Source organism: Hemitrygon akajei, chromosome 16 (assembly GCF_048418815.1).
Source record: "Hemitrygon akajei chromosome 16, sHemAka1.3, whole genome shotgun sequence".
Lineage (NCBI taxonomy): Eukaryota > Metazoa > Chordata > Chondrichthyes > Myliobatiformes > Dasyatidae > Hemitrygon > Hemitrygon akajei.
In genome coordinates, this window is record NC_133139.1 from 71,258,880 (window position 1) to 71,275,124 (window position 16,245).

At 46.8% G+C, this 16,245-nt stretch overlaps 1 protein-coding gene across 1 annotated transcript; it reads right to left on the reverse strand.

The window, feature by feature from the left end:
• Window positions 1-7,127: 7,127 nt before the first annotated feature.
• On the reverse strand, window positions 7,128-15,987 carry LOC140740169 (uncharacterized). The gene is made up of 2 exons (XM_073069143.1): window positions 15,938-15,987; window positions 7,128-10,678 (listed from the first exon to the last, which is right to left on the reverse strand). The coding sequence occupies exon 2, from the start codon at window positions 9,988-9,990 to the stop codon at window positions 9,085-9,087; it is 906 nt and encodes a 301-aa protein (XP_072925244.1). The 5' UTR covers window positions 9,991-10,678; window positions 15,938-15,987; the 3' UTR covers window positions 7,128-9,084.
• Between the last annotated feature and the right edge of the window lie 258 nt (window positions 15,988-16,245).

The following is a 16,245-nucleotide window of genomic DNA, read 5'->3' on the forward strand; positions in this document are numbered from 1 at the left end:
AAACTGTATAATCTTCCTATTTCTAGCCTCACTAGCACATGGCATGAGTAGCAACCCTGGAGGCCTTGCCACTTAACTTAGCACCTAACTCCCTGAACTCCCTTTGCCGAACCTCATCACTCCTCCTATCCATGTCATTGGTACCTACGTGAACCATGACCCCTGGTTATTTACCCTCCCACTTGAGAAAGCTGAGTTCTCAATGTGAGATGTCCCAAACCCCGGCACCCAGGAGACAACAGACCCTCTGAGAATTTCATTCTCGCACACAGAACCTTCTTTCTGTTCCTCTAACTAATCCCCTATCACCACAGCTTGCATCTTGTCTCCCCTTCTCTTGAGTCACAGAGCAGACCACTGTAAATTTTCTCTGCTAGGTCATTCCCCCCAAAAAGTATCCAAAGGGATATACCTATGCTATGGGGGATGGGTACGTGGGTACTCTGCACTGGCTCCTTCACCCCTCTCCCCTTCCTGTCATCCAGTTTCCTGTGTGCTATACCTTGGATGTAACTACCTCTCTATATCTCTTATCTATCATGCCCTCAGCCTCCTGAATGATCTGGAGCTCATCCAGTTCCAGCTCAAACTGCTTAACACGGATTGTTAGAAGCTGCAGCTGGATGCTCTTCTTGCAGGTGCAGTTGTTTGGGACACTGGAAGTCTCCCTGCCTTCCTACATCCCAAAAGAGCATTCAATGATCCTGCCTGGCGCTTCTACTGTCCTGAGCAAATGCAAAAAAAATGGGGTGGCGGGGGGGGGGGGGGTAACCTCTACCTACAGCTTTTTGTTTTTGCTTTCTCTGACTAAAGCCTTGAAGAGCTGAAGCCTCAAAATCTCCACTCTGACTCTGTCCATTCCAATAATGACCACTCTGCTTGCACCCAGCTTACTTTAATTTGTTCTTGCTAAATCAAACCCAAACACTGATTGGTCACTGGTCAAAGCTTCAAAAAACTGCTGCAAGTGGCTGCCTTTAATAGTCAATGAGCAAATCTGGGTGAGTTACTTCATCTCAAGCTTCTGATCCCTCTGATTGGAAGCTGGTCAAATCTCCAAAAAAAGATTGGTGCAGGAGGGAGGGCTTCAGGTATATGGATTGCTGGCTCCCTTCAAGGTCAGGTGGGACACTTCCAGAGGGATGGGTTGCACCTGAACTGGAGGAGAACCGACATTCTCGCAGGAGGTTTATTGGTGTTGCCCCTGGTTGAGTGAGTTTAAACTGAAGTGTGCAGGGGATGGGGAAGGTGCTGGGAGACAAAGAGCAGATCAGTAAATGCAAAGCATTGACGTTAAGGTGAGGGATGGGTTCAGGAACATAATCCGACTGATGGTCAATGCAAGGACCATTTAAGGTAAGGCAGATGAACTTTGTGTGTGAATCAGTGCACAGAAGTATGATGGGGTGGACATGACAGGGCAGACAGGACTGACAGCTCAACAGTTCAGATGTCGATCTTTCATGCATGATGGAGAGGGAAGTAAAGAGGATGATTTGTTGCATTACTCACCAGGGAGGGAGTCACAGCTGCACTCAGACAGGACACACTGGAAATCCATCCACAATATGGTAGAACTCAAAATAGGAAAGATACATTCACTCGGATGCAGTTATACTAGACACCACCTGATAACCACTGGGAGTGAGGGGAACTGATATGTAGGTGGATTATGGAAAGATCTAAAGACAACAGGGCTGTTGAATCAGATGATTTTTAACATCCCCAATATTGACTGGGACTTCCTCAGTGTAAGAGGCGTAGTTAGAGCACAAACGGGAGCGGGGTGGAGGAGGAAATGGGTATCCATGAGACATTGGGGTGGGATTGTCCCAGAGACAGGAAGGAGAAAGACGTGCTACATAGATGGTTTAAAGAAGGTGTGGTACCATAAGAAATGAATAATGGTGGCACCTCGGAGATGGGGGCAGGGACAGGATGGGAAAAAAATATCCAAGTGATAGGGTGGACTGGTCAGGTACAGGCATCAGAGAGATAGGGGAATTGAGAATGGAAGTCTGGGAGGAGTCCTATATGATGGAGTGGTAGCTGTGTACCATAGAGACCAGGGTGGGGGTGAATGGTGTGCCTAGGTGAGCATCCCAGAGGCAGGGGTTGGGTGCACATCACAGAGAGTGGGGGCTAGTTGCACATGTCAGATGGGGGGGGGGCTAGATGTCCACCCGAGATGTTGGGGTGGGGGGGAGCAAAAGATATGCTTCCCTGAGAAGGGGAGTGCAAGAGATGAGGGGTAGAGGCATCCAGGGGTGGTGGATAGGAATGTTATCCCAGATAGTGGGAGGGAAAAAATGGTGTTAAGGGGGCATGAAGAGAGCTTTACAGAGATGGGTGGTGTGATGGCATAGGGGGCCATCTCAGGGATGGACAGGGTGTCACAAATGTCTGTATGGGGGGGATGGTGAGAGGAATGGGGCACCACAGATACAGGATTTAGAGTGGAGCGGCTCATCTCAGTGGAAGTTATGGGAGGAGGGAATAGGGAGAAGAATTGGACGTTACAGAGGGAAGAAAGTGGAGAGGAATGAGGTTTCACAACCAAGGGTACTGGATGGGGGATGTGGGCATCCCAGAGATGGGGGTGTGGAGGAGTATCAGGCTAGGGCAAAGGGGGAGATCTGGAGACTGGCTAGGGCAAAGGAGATCGGGAGAAAGGTTAGGGTAAAGGAGGAGATCCAGATAAAGAGTAGCATGAATGGGGACATCCAGAGAAAGGGTAAATGGAATGGGAGATCCACAGAAAGAGTGTATGGATGGAGGAGGTCCAGAGACAATGGAGATGGAAGGTAAGTTCCAGGGACAGAGCAGGGTGAAGGTGGGACATCCAGGGACAGGGTAGGGCAAAGTGAGAGCTCCAGACACAGGATACGGTGAACGGGAACATCTGGGCACAAGTCAAGGCAAAGGGGAAGATCCAGGGGCAGGATAGGGTGAAAGGGATGATCCAGAAAAAGGATAGATGGATGGGGGAGATCCAAAGAAAGGATAGAAGTAACTGGGAGAGCCACAAAAACAGAAGATGACACGGGGAGATCCAGTAAAAGGTAGATGGAAGGGTGAGGTCCGGAGACAATGTAGAAGGAAGGGGGAGGTCCAGAGGCAGGATAAGGGGCAGAAGAATATCCAAACACAGGGTAGGGGGAAGGGGGAGGTCCAAAGTCAGGGTAGTGGGACCAGGGCGATCCCGAGACAAAGGGAATGGGAAGGGGTTAATCCAGAGACAAGAGATGTGGAAGATGGAGAACTAGCATTAGGGTAGGGGTAAGGGGAAGGGGAAGATCCATAGAAAGGGTAGATGGAAAGGGGAGATCCGGAGAAAGGGTAGATGGAATAGGCAGGTTTAGAGAAAGGGTAGATGGAAGGGAGCTATCCAGGAACAGGAGAGTTGGAAGGGGAAGATCCATAAAGAGCAGGGTGAAAGGGCATATTCAGTGACAGGTTAGGATGAAGTGGGAAATCCAACAAAAGGCTAGGGCAAAGGGGGAGTCTGGGTGACAGGATAGGTGGAAGTAAGAGATCCAGGGACAGGAGTAGGGGAGAAAGGGGGAGATCCATGCAGGGTAAGGGGAATGGGGTGTTCCAGAGGCAGTGTAGGGCAAAGTGGCAGTGCCAGAGACAACATAGGGGGGAAGTGGGAGATCCAGAGACAGGGTAGAGGGAAATCCATGCAGGATAGGTGGAAAGGAGGAGATCCAGAGATAGGGTAGATGATGACCTAAAGATAGGTAGTGACAGGGTGGGAAGAGAGGCAAAGTCCTGAGTTAGAATTGGTGAAAGAGCGAGATCCAGTGACATGGTAGGGGTAAGGGAGTGGTCCAGAGACAGTGCATTCCGAAAGGGTAGATCCAGAGACAAGGCAGGTGAAAGGGGAGATCCGGAGATAGGGTAGGTGGAACTGGGAGATACAGAGAAAGGGTAGGGCGAAGGGTAGGGGGGAAATCTAAGGACAAGGTAAGGCAAATGGGGAGATCTGTGGTCAGTATATGGCAAAGGGGAAGATCTGCAGGCACAGGAGGGCAAAGGGAGAGATCCAGAGATAGGGCGGTGAAGGGGGAGATCCAGAGACAGGATGGCCGCAAGGGAGAGATCCAGACAGTTTGGGGGGAATGGCGAGATCCATACAGAGAAGGTGAATTGAGATGTACAGGGATAGGTTAGGGAGAAATGGGAAAGCCAGCAAAAGGCTAGTGCGAAGGGGGAGACTGGGAGACAGGATAGGTGGAAGGAAGAGATCCAGAAACAGGGTAGGGGGAAGGGGGAGATCCAGAGGTAGAACAGGCAAAGAGGGGAGATCTAGCAATTGGGCTGGGGAAGGGGGAAGATCCAGTGTTTGGGGAGGCAAAAGTGCAAGATCCAGAGACAGTGTAGGGGGAAAGGGAGATCCAATAAAGTGAAGAGGTGACCGGGAGACAGGGTAGATGGAAGGAAGAGATCCAAGGACAGGGCAGGGGGAATGGGGGAGATCCATACAGGATAAGGGGAATGGAGAGTTCCAGAGGCAGTGTAGGGCAAAGTGGCAGTGCCAGAGATTACAAAGGGGGAAGTGGGAGATCCAGAGACAGGGAAGGTGAAAAAGAGGAGATCCAGAACAGGGTAGATGATGAACTAAAGATAGCTCATGACAGGGTGCAGAGAGAGGCAAAATCTCGAGTTAGTATAAGCAAAAGGGCGAGGTCCTAAGACAGGATAAGGCGCAGGGAGCAGTCCAGTGACATGGTAGGGTGCAGGGGGTGATCCAGAGACAGGGTAGGGGGAAGGGGAAGATCAGCAGGCAGAGTTGGGCAAAAGGGGAGATCCAGAGACAGAGCGGGGTGAAGGAGGAGATCCATGGCCAGGATAGGGGGAAGGGCATGGTTCAGAGATAGTGTAGGGGGAAGGGCATGGTCCAGAGATAGGGTAGGGGGAAGGGGGAGATTCAGCGACAGGATGGGGCACTAGGGTAGACGGAGACAGGATAGGTGGGAGGAAGAGATACAGAGACATGGTAAGGAAAAGTGGGAGATCCATGCAGGGTAAGGGGAATGGCGAATTCCAGAGACAGGGTAAGGCAAAATGAGAACTCCAGAGACAGTGCAGGGGGAAGTGTGAGATCCAGTGACAGTAGATTCAGAGACAGGGATAACCTAAAGATAGTTGGGGGAGGAATGGGTTTGAGAAGCAGAGATGTGTGAATGGAGAATGAGGAGACCCAGACATGAGTGAATTGGAAGGGAGATATCCAGATAGAAAAGAAGGGGAAGGTATAGAACTTGAGATACGGTAGGGGTAAGGGGAGATCCAGGGACACAATAGTGCAAAGGTGGAGATCTGGTGACAGGGTATGGGCAAGGGGGAGTTCCAGCAACAGGGTTGGGGGGGGGGGGGGGAAGGGTGAGATCCAGAGACAGGGTGGGGGAGATGGGTGCAATCTGGAGACAGAGGAGGGCGAAGGCTCAGATCCAGGGATACGGTAGGACGAATGGGGAATCTGGAGACAGGGTGGTGGGAGGCACCAGATCCCGAGTCAGCGTAGGCAAAAGGGCGAAATCCAGAAGCATAGTACGGCAAAGGTGGTAATTGCGAGGCAGGGTGGGGGGGGGGGGGGAGGGCAAGATCCAGAGACAGGGAAGATATCTGTATAAGACTGGGACAATCCTGCCCATCAACTGTCTGTGATTTGGCTCAGTGTGTCTCTGTCCGTTGCTATAGCACCACAGCTCTGGGCGTGTCCTACTAGGAGCACACGGTATTTACATGGCAGCTCCTGCAGAGTTTCTGATAACTGTGACCTTGAGGCGATTAAGCAGTGAACTCAACAGTGGCAATGTCAATGAATGTCAAGGGTTCGTGATTAGGCTTTCTCTTTGAAGATTGTAAATGTGTGGAACATTTGTAGTGTGAAATCTAGAGGTCACTTGTTACCCAGGGCAGTGGTACTCATTATCATTATACACCCAGACGGAATAGAATGAATAATGGTCTCACTTGGCAGAAGGACCCAGAACCAGATGACCTTCAACAAAGTGGACCCAGAACCAGATGACCTTCAACAAAGTTAATCTGCTAAAGAACCAAAAGTGATCCAAGGAGTTTTATCCTTTGCTGTTCTAATTGAGGTTTTAATTCACTGGAATTTGGACCCAGTTTTTTTTTTGCCTCAATCTTATCTATTCCTGTAATCTCCTGAGGTATGAACTTCAGCTGGCTCTGGAAATCAGACCTGATCTCAACGTTCCATTTCAATTGATAAAAAAAAATTGCATATCTACTTATCTGAAACATTAAAAGTTCACCATGTGGGATAAACTTGGAAATATATTTTTCAACTGAGTCTCAAATCCTTGCAAGATCTCAGCTGTGCCTGGGAGGTCCACAGCCTTTTGTCCAGTGGATGCATGCGCGCCTGTTGGCACAACTTTGGATTTGTGGCACCTGCGCACTTGATTCACAGTGACAGTCAATTCTGAAGTTCAGAGATTTCTGGGTAAGAACAATACCATCAAAAGTGTTTACAAGCATTGCCTCCCCTCAGCCAAATTGCACCAATCTAGACAATATTTTTTGAGCACTCAGTGTCCAGTTTAACACAACAAGCTCCCAATGTCATCAGGCATAGCATGTGTACACAAAGTTAACCTAATTATTTTCTCTGTCAATCAGCTTCCAAATTTTGCTACCCCGTCATTTGTTGCTATACCCCGTTCCTCATTATATGCTCTTACCCCTACCACTAAACTCTGCCCTGGGTTGCCCCATCTCTGGTTTCTGACCTTGCTCCATTGAACATCTAACTAATGGTTGGAATATTGAAATGAGCAAGGAATAAGGAGGTTAACTACCAATGTCATTCTTCCTTGGCCAGAGATTTGAGGGATGAAGAACATGTTAGACATAACTGCAGTCAGCTCGTTTTCTTCAGTATGCAGAAAGTCATGCAGGAAGTTCATGGGAAACCTCTTCACCCACAGAGGGATGATTGGCACCCAACACCATAGGGAGAACAAGAGGTGAACAGCAGGGATGTTGAAAAGAACTGTCATGGAACACACAGACGGGGTCAACAGGGCTGAGTTAACTCCCTAATGTACACAGGTTGTGGTTGTAGAATCACTAAGTACCTGAGTCAGAGATTAAAATAGAATTGATTTATTTGTCACTGATCCAAAACCTTAAACCCCAGTCCCAGTAAAGGTGAACACCAGCAGAAGAGACTCCTCCTATGCCAAGTGTCCAGGGTGCAGAACTGGGTGTGACTGCAGAGTAGACAGAGTAACTGCAGAGTAGACAGAGTAACTGCAGAGTTCAACAACAGCAGTCACTTTTGAACTTGCTTCTGAATTCAGCAACTGTGATGGTTAAGCATTCAGTAGGCAGGATATTTTAAACTTTTTCCCTAGTGTGAACTCGATAGTGTGTCACAAGGTGGGATGACCGAGTAAATCCCTTCCCACATTCGGAGCAGATAAACGGCCTCTCTCCAGTATGAACTCGCTGATGTAACTTCAGTTGAGATGACTGAGTGAATCCCTTCCCACATTCAGAGCAGGTGAATGGCCTTTCTCCAGTGTGAACTCGCTGATGTTGCTTCAATTGAGATAACTGGGTGAATCTCTTCCCACAGTCTGAGCAGGTGAATGGTTTCTCTCCAGTGTGAACTCGCTGGTGTGTCAGTAGGTGAGATGACCGAATGAATCCCTTCCCACATTCAGAGCAGGTGAACGGCCTCTCTCCAGTGTGAACTCGCTGATGTTCCTTCAGCTGAGATGACAGAGTGAATCCCTTCCCACAGTCTGAGCAGGTGAATGGTTTCTCCCCAGTGTGAACTCGTTGGTGTGCCAGTAGGTGAGATAATTGAGGAAACCCCTTCCCACATACAGAGCAGGTGAATGGTTTCTCTCCAGTGTGAACTCGCTGGTGTGTCAGTAGGTGAGATGACAGAGTGAATCCCTTCCCACAGTCTGAGCAGGTGAATGGTTTCTCCCCAGTGTGAACTCGCTGATGCCGCTTCAGTTCACATGACTGAGTGAATCCCTTCCCACAGTCTGAGCAGGTGAATGGTTTCTCCCCAGTGTGAATTAACTGGTGCGTTTGTAGGTGGCATAACTGAGTGAATCCCTTCCCACACACAGAACACGTGAATGGCCTCTCTCCTGTGTGAACTCGCCTGTGTTTCTGTAGGTGGGATGACTGAGTGAATCCCTTCCCACAGTCTGAGCAGGTGAATGGTTTCTCCCCAGTGTGAATTAACTGGTGCGTCTGTAGGTGGCATAACTGAGTGAATCCCTTCCCACAGTCTGAGCAGGTAAACGGTCTCTCCCCAGTGTGAACTCGCTGATGCAGCTTCAGTTCAGATGACCGAATGAATCCCTTCCCACATTCAGAGCAGGTGAACGGCCTCTCTCCAGTGTGAACTCGCTGATGTTCCTTCAGCTGAGATGACAGAGTGAATCCCTTCCCACAGTCTGAGCAGGTGAATGGTTTCTCCCCAGTGTGAATTAACTGGTGCGTCTGTAGGTGGCATAACTGAGTGAATCCCTTCCCACAGTCTGAGCAGGTGAATGGTTTCTCCCCAGTGTGAATTAACTGGTGCGTCTGTAGGTGGCATAACTGAGTGAATCCCTTCCCACAGTCTGAGCAGGTGAATGGTTTCTCCCCAGTGTGAACTCGCTGATGCCGCTTCAGTTCAGATGACTGAGTGAATCCCTTCCCACAGTCTGAGCAGGTGAATGGTTTCTCCCCAGTGTGAATTAACTGGTGCGTCTGTAGGTGGCATAACTGAGTGAATCCCTTCCCACACACAGAACACGTGAACGGCCTCTCTCCTGTGTGAACTCGCCTGTGTTTCTGTAGGTGGGATGACTGAGTGAATCCCCTCCCACAGTCTGAGCAGGTGAATGGTTTCTCCCCAGTGTGAACTTGCTGATGCCGCTTCAGTTCAGATGACTGAGTGAATCCCTTCCCACAGTCTGAGCAGGTGAATGGTTTCTCCCCAGTGTGAATTAACTGGTGCGTCTGTAGGTGGCATAACTGAGTGAATCCCTTCCCACAGTCTGAGCAGGTAAACGGTCTCTCCCCAGTGTGAACGCGCTAATGCAGCTTCAGTTCAGATGACTGAATGAATCCCTTCCCACAGTCTGAGCAGGTGAATGGCCTCTCTCCAGTGTGAACTCGCTGATGTTGCTTCAATTGAGATAACTGTGTGAATCTCTTCCCACAGTCTGAGCAGGTGAATGGTTTCTCTCCAGTGTGAACTCGCTGGTGTTCCTTCAGCTGAGATGACAGAGTGAATCCCTTCCCACAGTCTGAGCAGGTTAATGGTTTCTCCCCAGTGTGAATTAACTGGTGCGTCTGTAGGTGGCATAACTGAGTGAATCCCTTCCCACACACAGAACACGTGAACGGCCTCTCTCCTGTGTGAACTCGCCTGTGTTTCTGTAGGTGGGATGACTGAGTGAATCGCTTCCCACAGTCTGAGCAGGTAAACGGTCTCTCCCCAGTGTGAACTCGCTGATGCAGCTTCAGTTCAGATGACTGAGTAAATCCCTTCCCACAGTCTGAACAGGTGAATGGTTTCTCCCCAGTGTGAATTAACTGGTGCGTCTGTAGGTGGCATAACTGAGTGAATCCCTTCCCACAGTCTGAGCAGGTGAATGGTTTCTCCCCAGTGTGAATTAACTGGTGTCTCTGTAGGTGGCAAAACTGAGTGAATCCCTTCCCACACACAGTACACGTGAACGGCCTCTCTCCTGTGTGAACTCGCCTGTGTTTCTGTAGGTGGGATGACTGAGTGAATCCCTTCCCACAGACTGAGCAGGTGAATGGTTTCTCCCCAGTGTGAATTAACTGGTGCGTCTGTAGGTGGCATAACTGAGTGAATCCCTTCCCACACACAGAACACGTGAACGGCCTCTCTCCTGTGTGAACTCGCCTGTGTTTCTGTAGGTGACATAACTGAGTGAATCCCTTCCCACAGTCTGAGCAGGTGAACGGCATCTCCTGAGTGTGAATTGACTTGTGTGTCAGCAGAGCAGCTGAAAGTGTAAATCTCTTCCCATATATGGAGGAGAATCTCTCTGAGTGAATCTCTTCCCACACATGGAGCAGGTGAACAGTCTCTCCCTGGTTGAATTTTCTGAGATATCTTTAGCTTGGATGACAAAGAATTGCTTCCTGTCGTCAGAACAGATGAACTGTCTCACTACGGTGTGAACTTGCTGATGTATCTTCAAGCAGGATCACTGAGCAGGTCCCCTCCCATGCACGAACAGGTAAACAGCCTCTTCCCACTGTGAACCCACTGGTGTGTCTGCAGGTCAGCTGAGTCCCATCCCACACAAAGATAATGTTATCTCCCTGCGATCAGTTCTCTCGCAATTCAGAAGTCAGACATAGTGGATCCCTATGTAGTTTAAAAACTGATCTCCAGTGAACAAATGCTGGTGTGTTGTCAGCACCCTGTTTCCATTGGATTTCACTGAGTTAGAACAGAAAACTTCAGTTCAGACACAAAGCTCGTTTTCAGTTGGGATGAGACACTTCTTCATCTTCAAGGATCAACAACAGATATATTGGTATTACAAAGGAAACATCTGGTCACTCCTTAAATATCTGGACTGAGAGAGCAAATCTGACCTGTTGTTGTGTTTGAGATTGCCATACACAAATTCTTTGCCATTTCAACCTGTAAAGATTTACAAAAGACATCAATGGGTGAAGGACAACATTTCAGATGAGATCATTTTAATCATTACAGTGAGGTCTGACATTACACTGTTACAGCAAGGTTCAAACCAAGTTGGAGGAACAACTCCTCATCTTACTGGGACTGACCATCAAATTCTCTGACCGTTTTCCTGTCTATATTGGAATGGCCCATTACTTCCTGTCTTCAATCTGTGACTTGGCTCAATTTGACTCTCTCCAATAGTATCATTTCAAGTTCTATCATGTCCTAAAGCACAAAGCATTCAATCATTGCTCATGTGAACATCCATTTCATTCCTAAAATCATTTTCGTGAACCCTCTCCAATGTCGGCACACTGCTTTTTAAATAAGGGGCCCAAAACTGCTCACAATACTACAAATGAGGACCACAAGTGCTTATAAAGCCTCGGCATTACATCTTTGCTTTTATATTCTAGTCCTCTTGAAATGAACACTAACATTGTATTCACCTTCCTCACCACCAACTCAAGCTGCAAATCTAGAGAATACTGCATGAGAATCCCTTTGCATCTCAGATTTTTGAATTTTCTCCACATTCAGAAAATAGTCTATGCTTCTATTTCTTCTTCCAAAGTCCATGCCCATATGCTTCCCAACAACGTATTCCACCGGCCACCTCTTTGCCCTCCTAATTCTCCTAATCTGTATGTCTTTTTGTAGCCTCTCTGCTTCCTCAACACTACCCACCCCTCCATCTATATTTACCCATAAAGCAATCAATTTCATAATCTAAGTACAACATAAAAAGCAGTCCCAACACACGTCCCTGTGGAACACCCCTAGTCACTGGCAGCCAATCCAAAAAGGATCCCTTTATTCCCAGACTTTGCCTCCTGCCAATCCGCCAGCACTCTATTCATAGAACACACACACAAAATACTGGGGGAGCAGTAAACCATCTGCATTTTGAGCCAAGACCCTTCATCTAGGCTGGAACGGAAGCGGAGAAGTCACAATAAGGTAGAGGGAGAGGGGGAAGAAGAAATACAAGGTGACAAGTGATAAGTGAAACCAGGAGAGGGGGAAGGGATGAAGTAAAGAGCTGGGAAGTTGATTCATGAAAGAGATAACTGGCTGAAGAGAGTCTGGTACAAGAGGACAGAAGCCTATGGAAGAAAGGGAGAGGGGAGGAGCACCAGAGGGAGATGATGGGCAGGAAACAAGAGAAGGTATAAGAGGGAATCAGTAAGGGGAATAGTGAAGGAGAGGAAGAGGGCAATTATCGTAAGTTTGAGAAATCAATGTTCATGCCATCAGATTGGAGGCTACCGAGACAGGATATGTGTTGCTCCTCCAACCTGAGTGTGCCCTCATCCTGGCAGTACAGGTGGCCAAAGACTGACATGTTGGAATGGGAATGGGAAGTAGAACTGAAATGGGCGGCTACTGGGAAGTCCGGCTTTTTGTGGTGGATGAAGTGAAGGTGCTCGACAAACCGATCTCCCAGTTTGCATCCGGTCTCACTGATATCCATCTTAGTACCTTTCCTGCAATACCATGGGCTCTCATCTGATTTAGCAGCCTCATGAGTGTCACCTCGTTAAAGGCCTTCTGAAAATCAAAGTACACAACATCCACCGATTCTCCTTTGTCTATCCTGCTTGTTTTTTCTTCAAAGAATTCTAACTAATTTGTCAGGCAAAAATTTCCCTTAAGGAAATCATACCTATCTTAGTCTGTTTTATCATGTTCCTCCAAGTACCCTGAGACCTCATCCTTAACAATTGACTCCAACATCTTCCCAATCATAGGACTTAACTGGCCTATAATTTCCTTTCTTCTGCCTACCTCCCTTCTTAAAGAGTGGAATGACACTTAACCATACCAGAACCAATTGGTTCTTGAAAGATCATTGTTAATGCTTCCAGAACCTCTTCAGCTATCCCTTTCAGAACCTTGGGGTGTAATACATCAGGCCCAGGTGACTTGTATACCATCGTACGTTTCAGTTTCCTAAGCTTCATCTCCTTAGCAACAGCAACAGCACTCACTTCTGCCCCTTGACGCTCTCAAACTTCCAGCATACTACTAGTGTCTTCCACAGTGAATACTGATGCAAAATACTTATTCAGTCCATCCTCCATTTCCTTGTCCACCTGTCACTATCACCCCTATTTTCTAGAGGTCCAGAATCTAACCTTGCCTCTCTTTTACTCTTCATATATCTGAAAAAGCTTTGAATATATTTTTGATTATTATTATTATTATTATTATTTTTATTATTGGCTAGCTTACCTTCATATTTCATTTTACCCTGCCCCTTAAGGTATTTTTAGCTGCCTTCTCTTATTTTTAAAAAAAATTCCCAATTCTCTAACTTCTGACCAATTTTGTTGTATTGTATGCCTTCTCTTTTGATTTTATTTTGTCCTTGACCTCCCTTGTGAGCCATGGTTGCATCACCCAGCCTTTAGAATACTTCCTCTTCCTCTGGGATGTATCTATCCTGCGCCTTTCAAATTGATTCCAGAAACTTCTGCCATTGCTGCTCTGCCATCATCCCTGCTAGTGTCCCCTTTCTATCAACTTTGGCCGGCTCCTCTCTCAAGTCTCTGTAATTCCTTTTATTCCAGTGCAAAATTGGATCTAATGCAATTAGACTATCACCACAATAGGTCTATAGCAGACACAATCTCAATGGCTCTTCACAAAGCCCTAGATTTCCTGGACAATACAAACACCTCTGTCATTATTCTGTTCGTTGACTATAGCTCAGCGTTTAACACTACCATTCCCGCAATTCTCATTAATAAGCTACAGAACCTGGGGCTCTGTACCTCCCTCTGCAACTGGACCCTTGACTTCCTAACCAGACAACCACATCTACAAATTGGTAATTATATCTTCTCCTCACTGACAACTAATACTAGTGCACTTCAGGGATGTGTGCTGCCCTGCACTCTCTATACCCATGACTGTCTGGCTAGGTATAGCTCAAATGCCATCTATAAATTTGCTGATGATACAACCATTGTTGTAGAATCTCAGATGGAGACGAGAGGCCGTACAGGAACAAGATATACCAGCTAGTTAAGTGGTGTTGCAGCAACAAGCTTGTACTCAACGTCAGTAAGATGAAAGAGCTGATTGTGGATTTCAGGAAGGGTTAGACGAGGAAACATGAATCAATCCTCACAGAGGGATCAGAAGTGGAGAGAGTGAGCAATTTCAAGGTCCTGGGTGTCAAGATCTCTGAGGATCTAATCTGGTCCCAACAGATTGATGCAGCTATAAAGGTGGCAAGAAAAAAGCTGTATTTCATCTGGAGTTTGAGGAAATTTGGTTTGGCATCTAAAACACTTGCAAACATCTACAGATGTGCTGTGGAGAGCATTCTAACAGGCTGCATCACTGTCTGGTATGGGGGGGGGGGAGGCTACTGCACAGGATCAAAAGAAGCTACAGAAAGCTGTAAAATTAGTCAGCTCCATCTTGGGTACTAGCTTCCTAGACCTTAAAGGAGCAGTGCCTCAGAAAGGCATCCTCTATTATCAAGGACTGCCATCACGCAGGACATGAACTCTCCTCATTGTTACCATCAGGAGGAGGTATGGAAGCCTGAAGGCACACACTCAACAATACAGGAACAGCTTCTTCTGCTCTGCCATTCAACTCCTAAATGGACACTGAACCCATGCACATGACCTCACTTTATAAAATATTATTTCTCTTTTTGACTATTTTAACTAATTAATATACATATACTTACTGTAATTGATTTACTTTTTCCCTATATTATGTACTGCATTGCACTGCTGTACTAAGTTAACAAATTTCACAACATATTCCAGTGATATTAATCCTGATTCTGATATATCTAACTGTTGCTTCTCCCTCTCAAATTGCAGGCCGAGTTCTATCATATTATGATCACTGTTTCCTGAGGGTTCCTTCACCTTAAGCTCCCTGATCATATCTAGTTCATTACTCACACCCAATCCAGAAATGCTGATCTCCTAGTGGGTAAACAATGAGCTGCTCCAAAAACCCTTCTCATAGGCATTCCACAAATTCTCTCTTAGAATCCAGCATCAACTTGATTTTCCCAATCTATCTGTCTTTTGACATGATTTTTCTATCTCCCGTTGTAATTTATAGACATCCTGGGTACTGATTGGAGGCCTGTAAATAACTTCCATCAAGGTCTTCATATGCTTGCAGTTTCTTAACTCTACTCACAAGGATTTTACATCTTCTGGTCCTATGTCAATTCTTTCTAAAGATCTGATCTCATTTTTAAACCAGCAGGGCCATTCCTCCTCCTCTGCTTAAATATCTGTCCTTTTGATGCACTGTGTTTCTTTGGATATTAAGCTCCCACTACAATCATCTTTCAACAATGACTATGTCATATCTGCCAATCTCCAACTGCGTCACAAGATCATCTATCTTATTTCATATACTGAGTGCACTCAAATATAACACCTTCAATCCTGCATTTGTCACCCCTTTCAATTTTGCCCCCGTTTATACTGTAACCCATTGTGCTGCCTGCAGTTTTGCCATATCATCTGCCTGTCGTTCATGACTGATGGCAATGCCAATGAATGTGAAGTGAAGGGTTGTAGTCTTTCTCACTGAAGTGTGGCACTTTTGTGATGTGAAAGCTATAGGTTACTTCTTACCCAGGACAAAGGTGTTTGATACTATGCACACAAAAAGACTGGTACAAAACTTGCTCTCACGGGTAGAAAAGTCCAGAACAAGAAGAGGGATAACGAAGGTGATCTTCTCAAAAACTAAAGCTGGAAGGATTATATATTTCCCCCGTGGAACACTAATTAACATTTTCATTGACTGGAAAGTAGACTCTTCACAGAGATTAACTCGGAACTATATTTTTGTTCCGAGTTCCTAATCTTTGGATTTAGCCGAAGCTCAGCTGAGAGATCCATGTGCTTCCAATCACACCCTACGGATTTGCAGGGAAAACGTTGCCAGCATCACCAATGGCTGCCTTCATACCCAGAATACCCCACGAAATAGATACCCATCTATCCGCCTCGGTTTGTAGCGATGCGCATGCGCAGCAGGAATGGCGCAAACACTTTTGTTCTTCAGGAGAAAACTCCCTGGACCCGGATCGTTGGGCTGAGAGGGAAGGGATAGACCGGGACCGCCCAGAGTTTCTGGGATCACAGATTGTGCGGAGATCACAGTAATTGTTCTTTTGTCGAGGAGGGGAAGCCGAAGCTGATGAAAATCCTGTCTTACCTGCCGCCGGTTCTTCCGAGATTTTAGTCCACTGAGCGCATGCGCGATTTTCGGCCCTATCTGTGACCCGCCTACGCCTGCGTATTTGATCATCACGTGAATTCTGGGGCGCGGAGGTTTCTGGGTAAAATAAATGCCCTGTCTTTAGTCTTGGTAATTGTTAGTTGAACAGTTATTTAATTCAAGTGGTACTTTATTAAAATATACTGAGCTTTTATCCACCTTTGAATTTCCTGTTGTTATGGATGCAGATCCCTCTGGTGTAATTATGTTGTTTAGAAATACATCATAATCGGTAGTTGAATTAC

Bases quoted from the DNA above. Each gene is read 5' to 3' on its own strand.
- LOC140740169 (XM_073069143.1), bottom strand. From the start codon at position 9,990: ATGCCGTTCACCTGCTCAGACTGTGGGAAGGGATTCACTCAGTTATGT.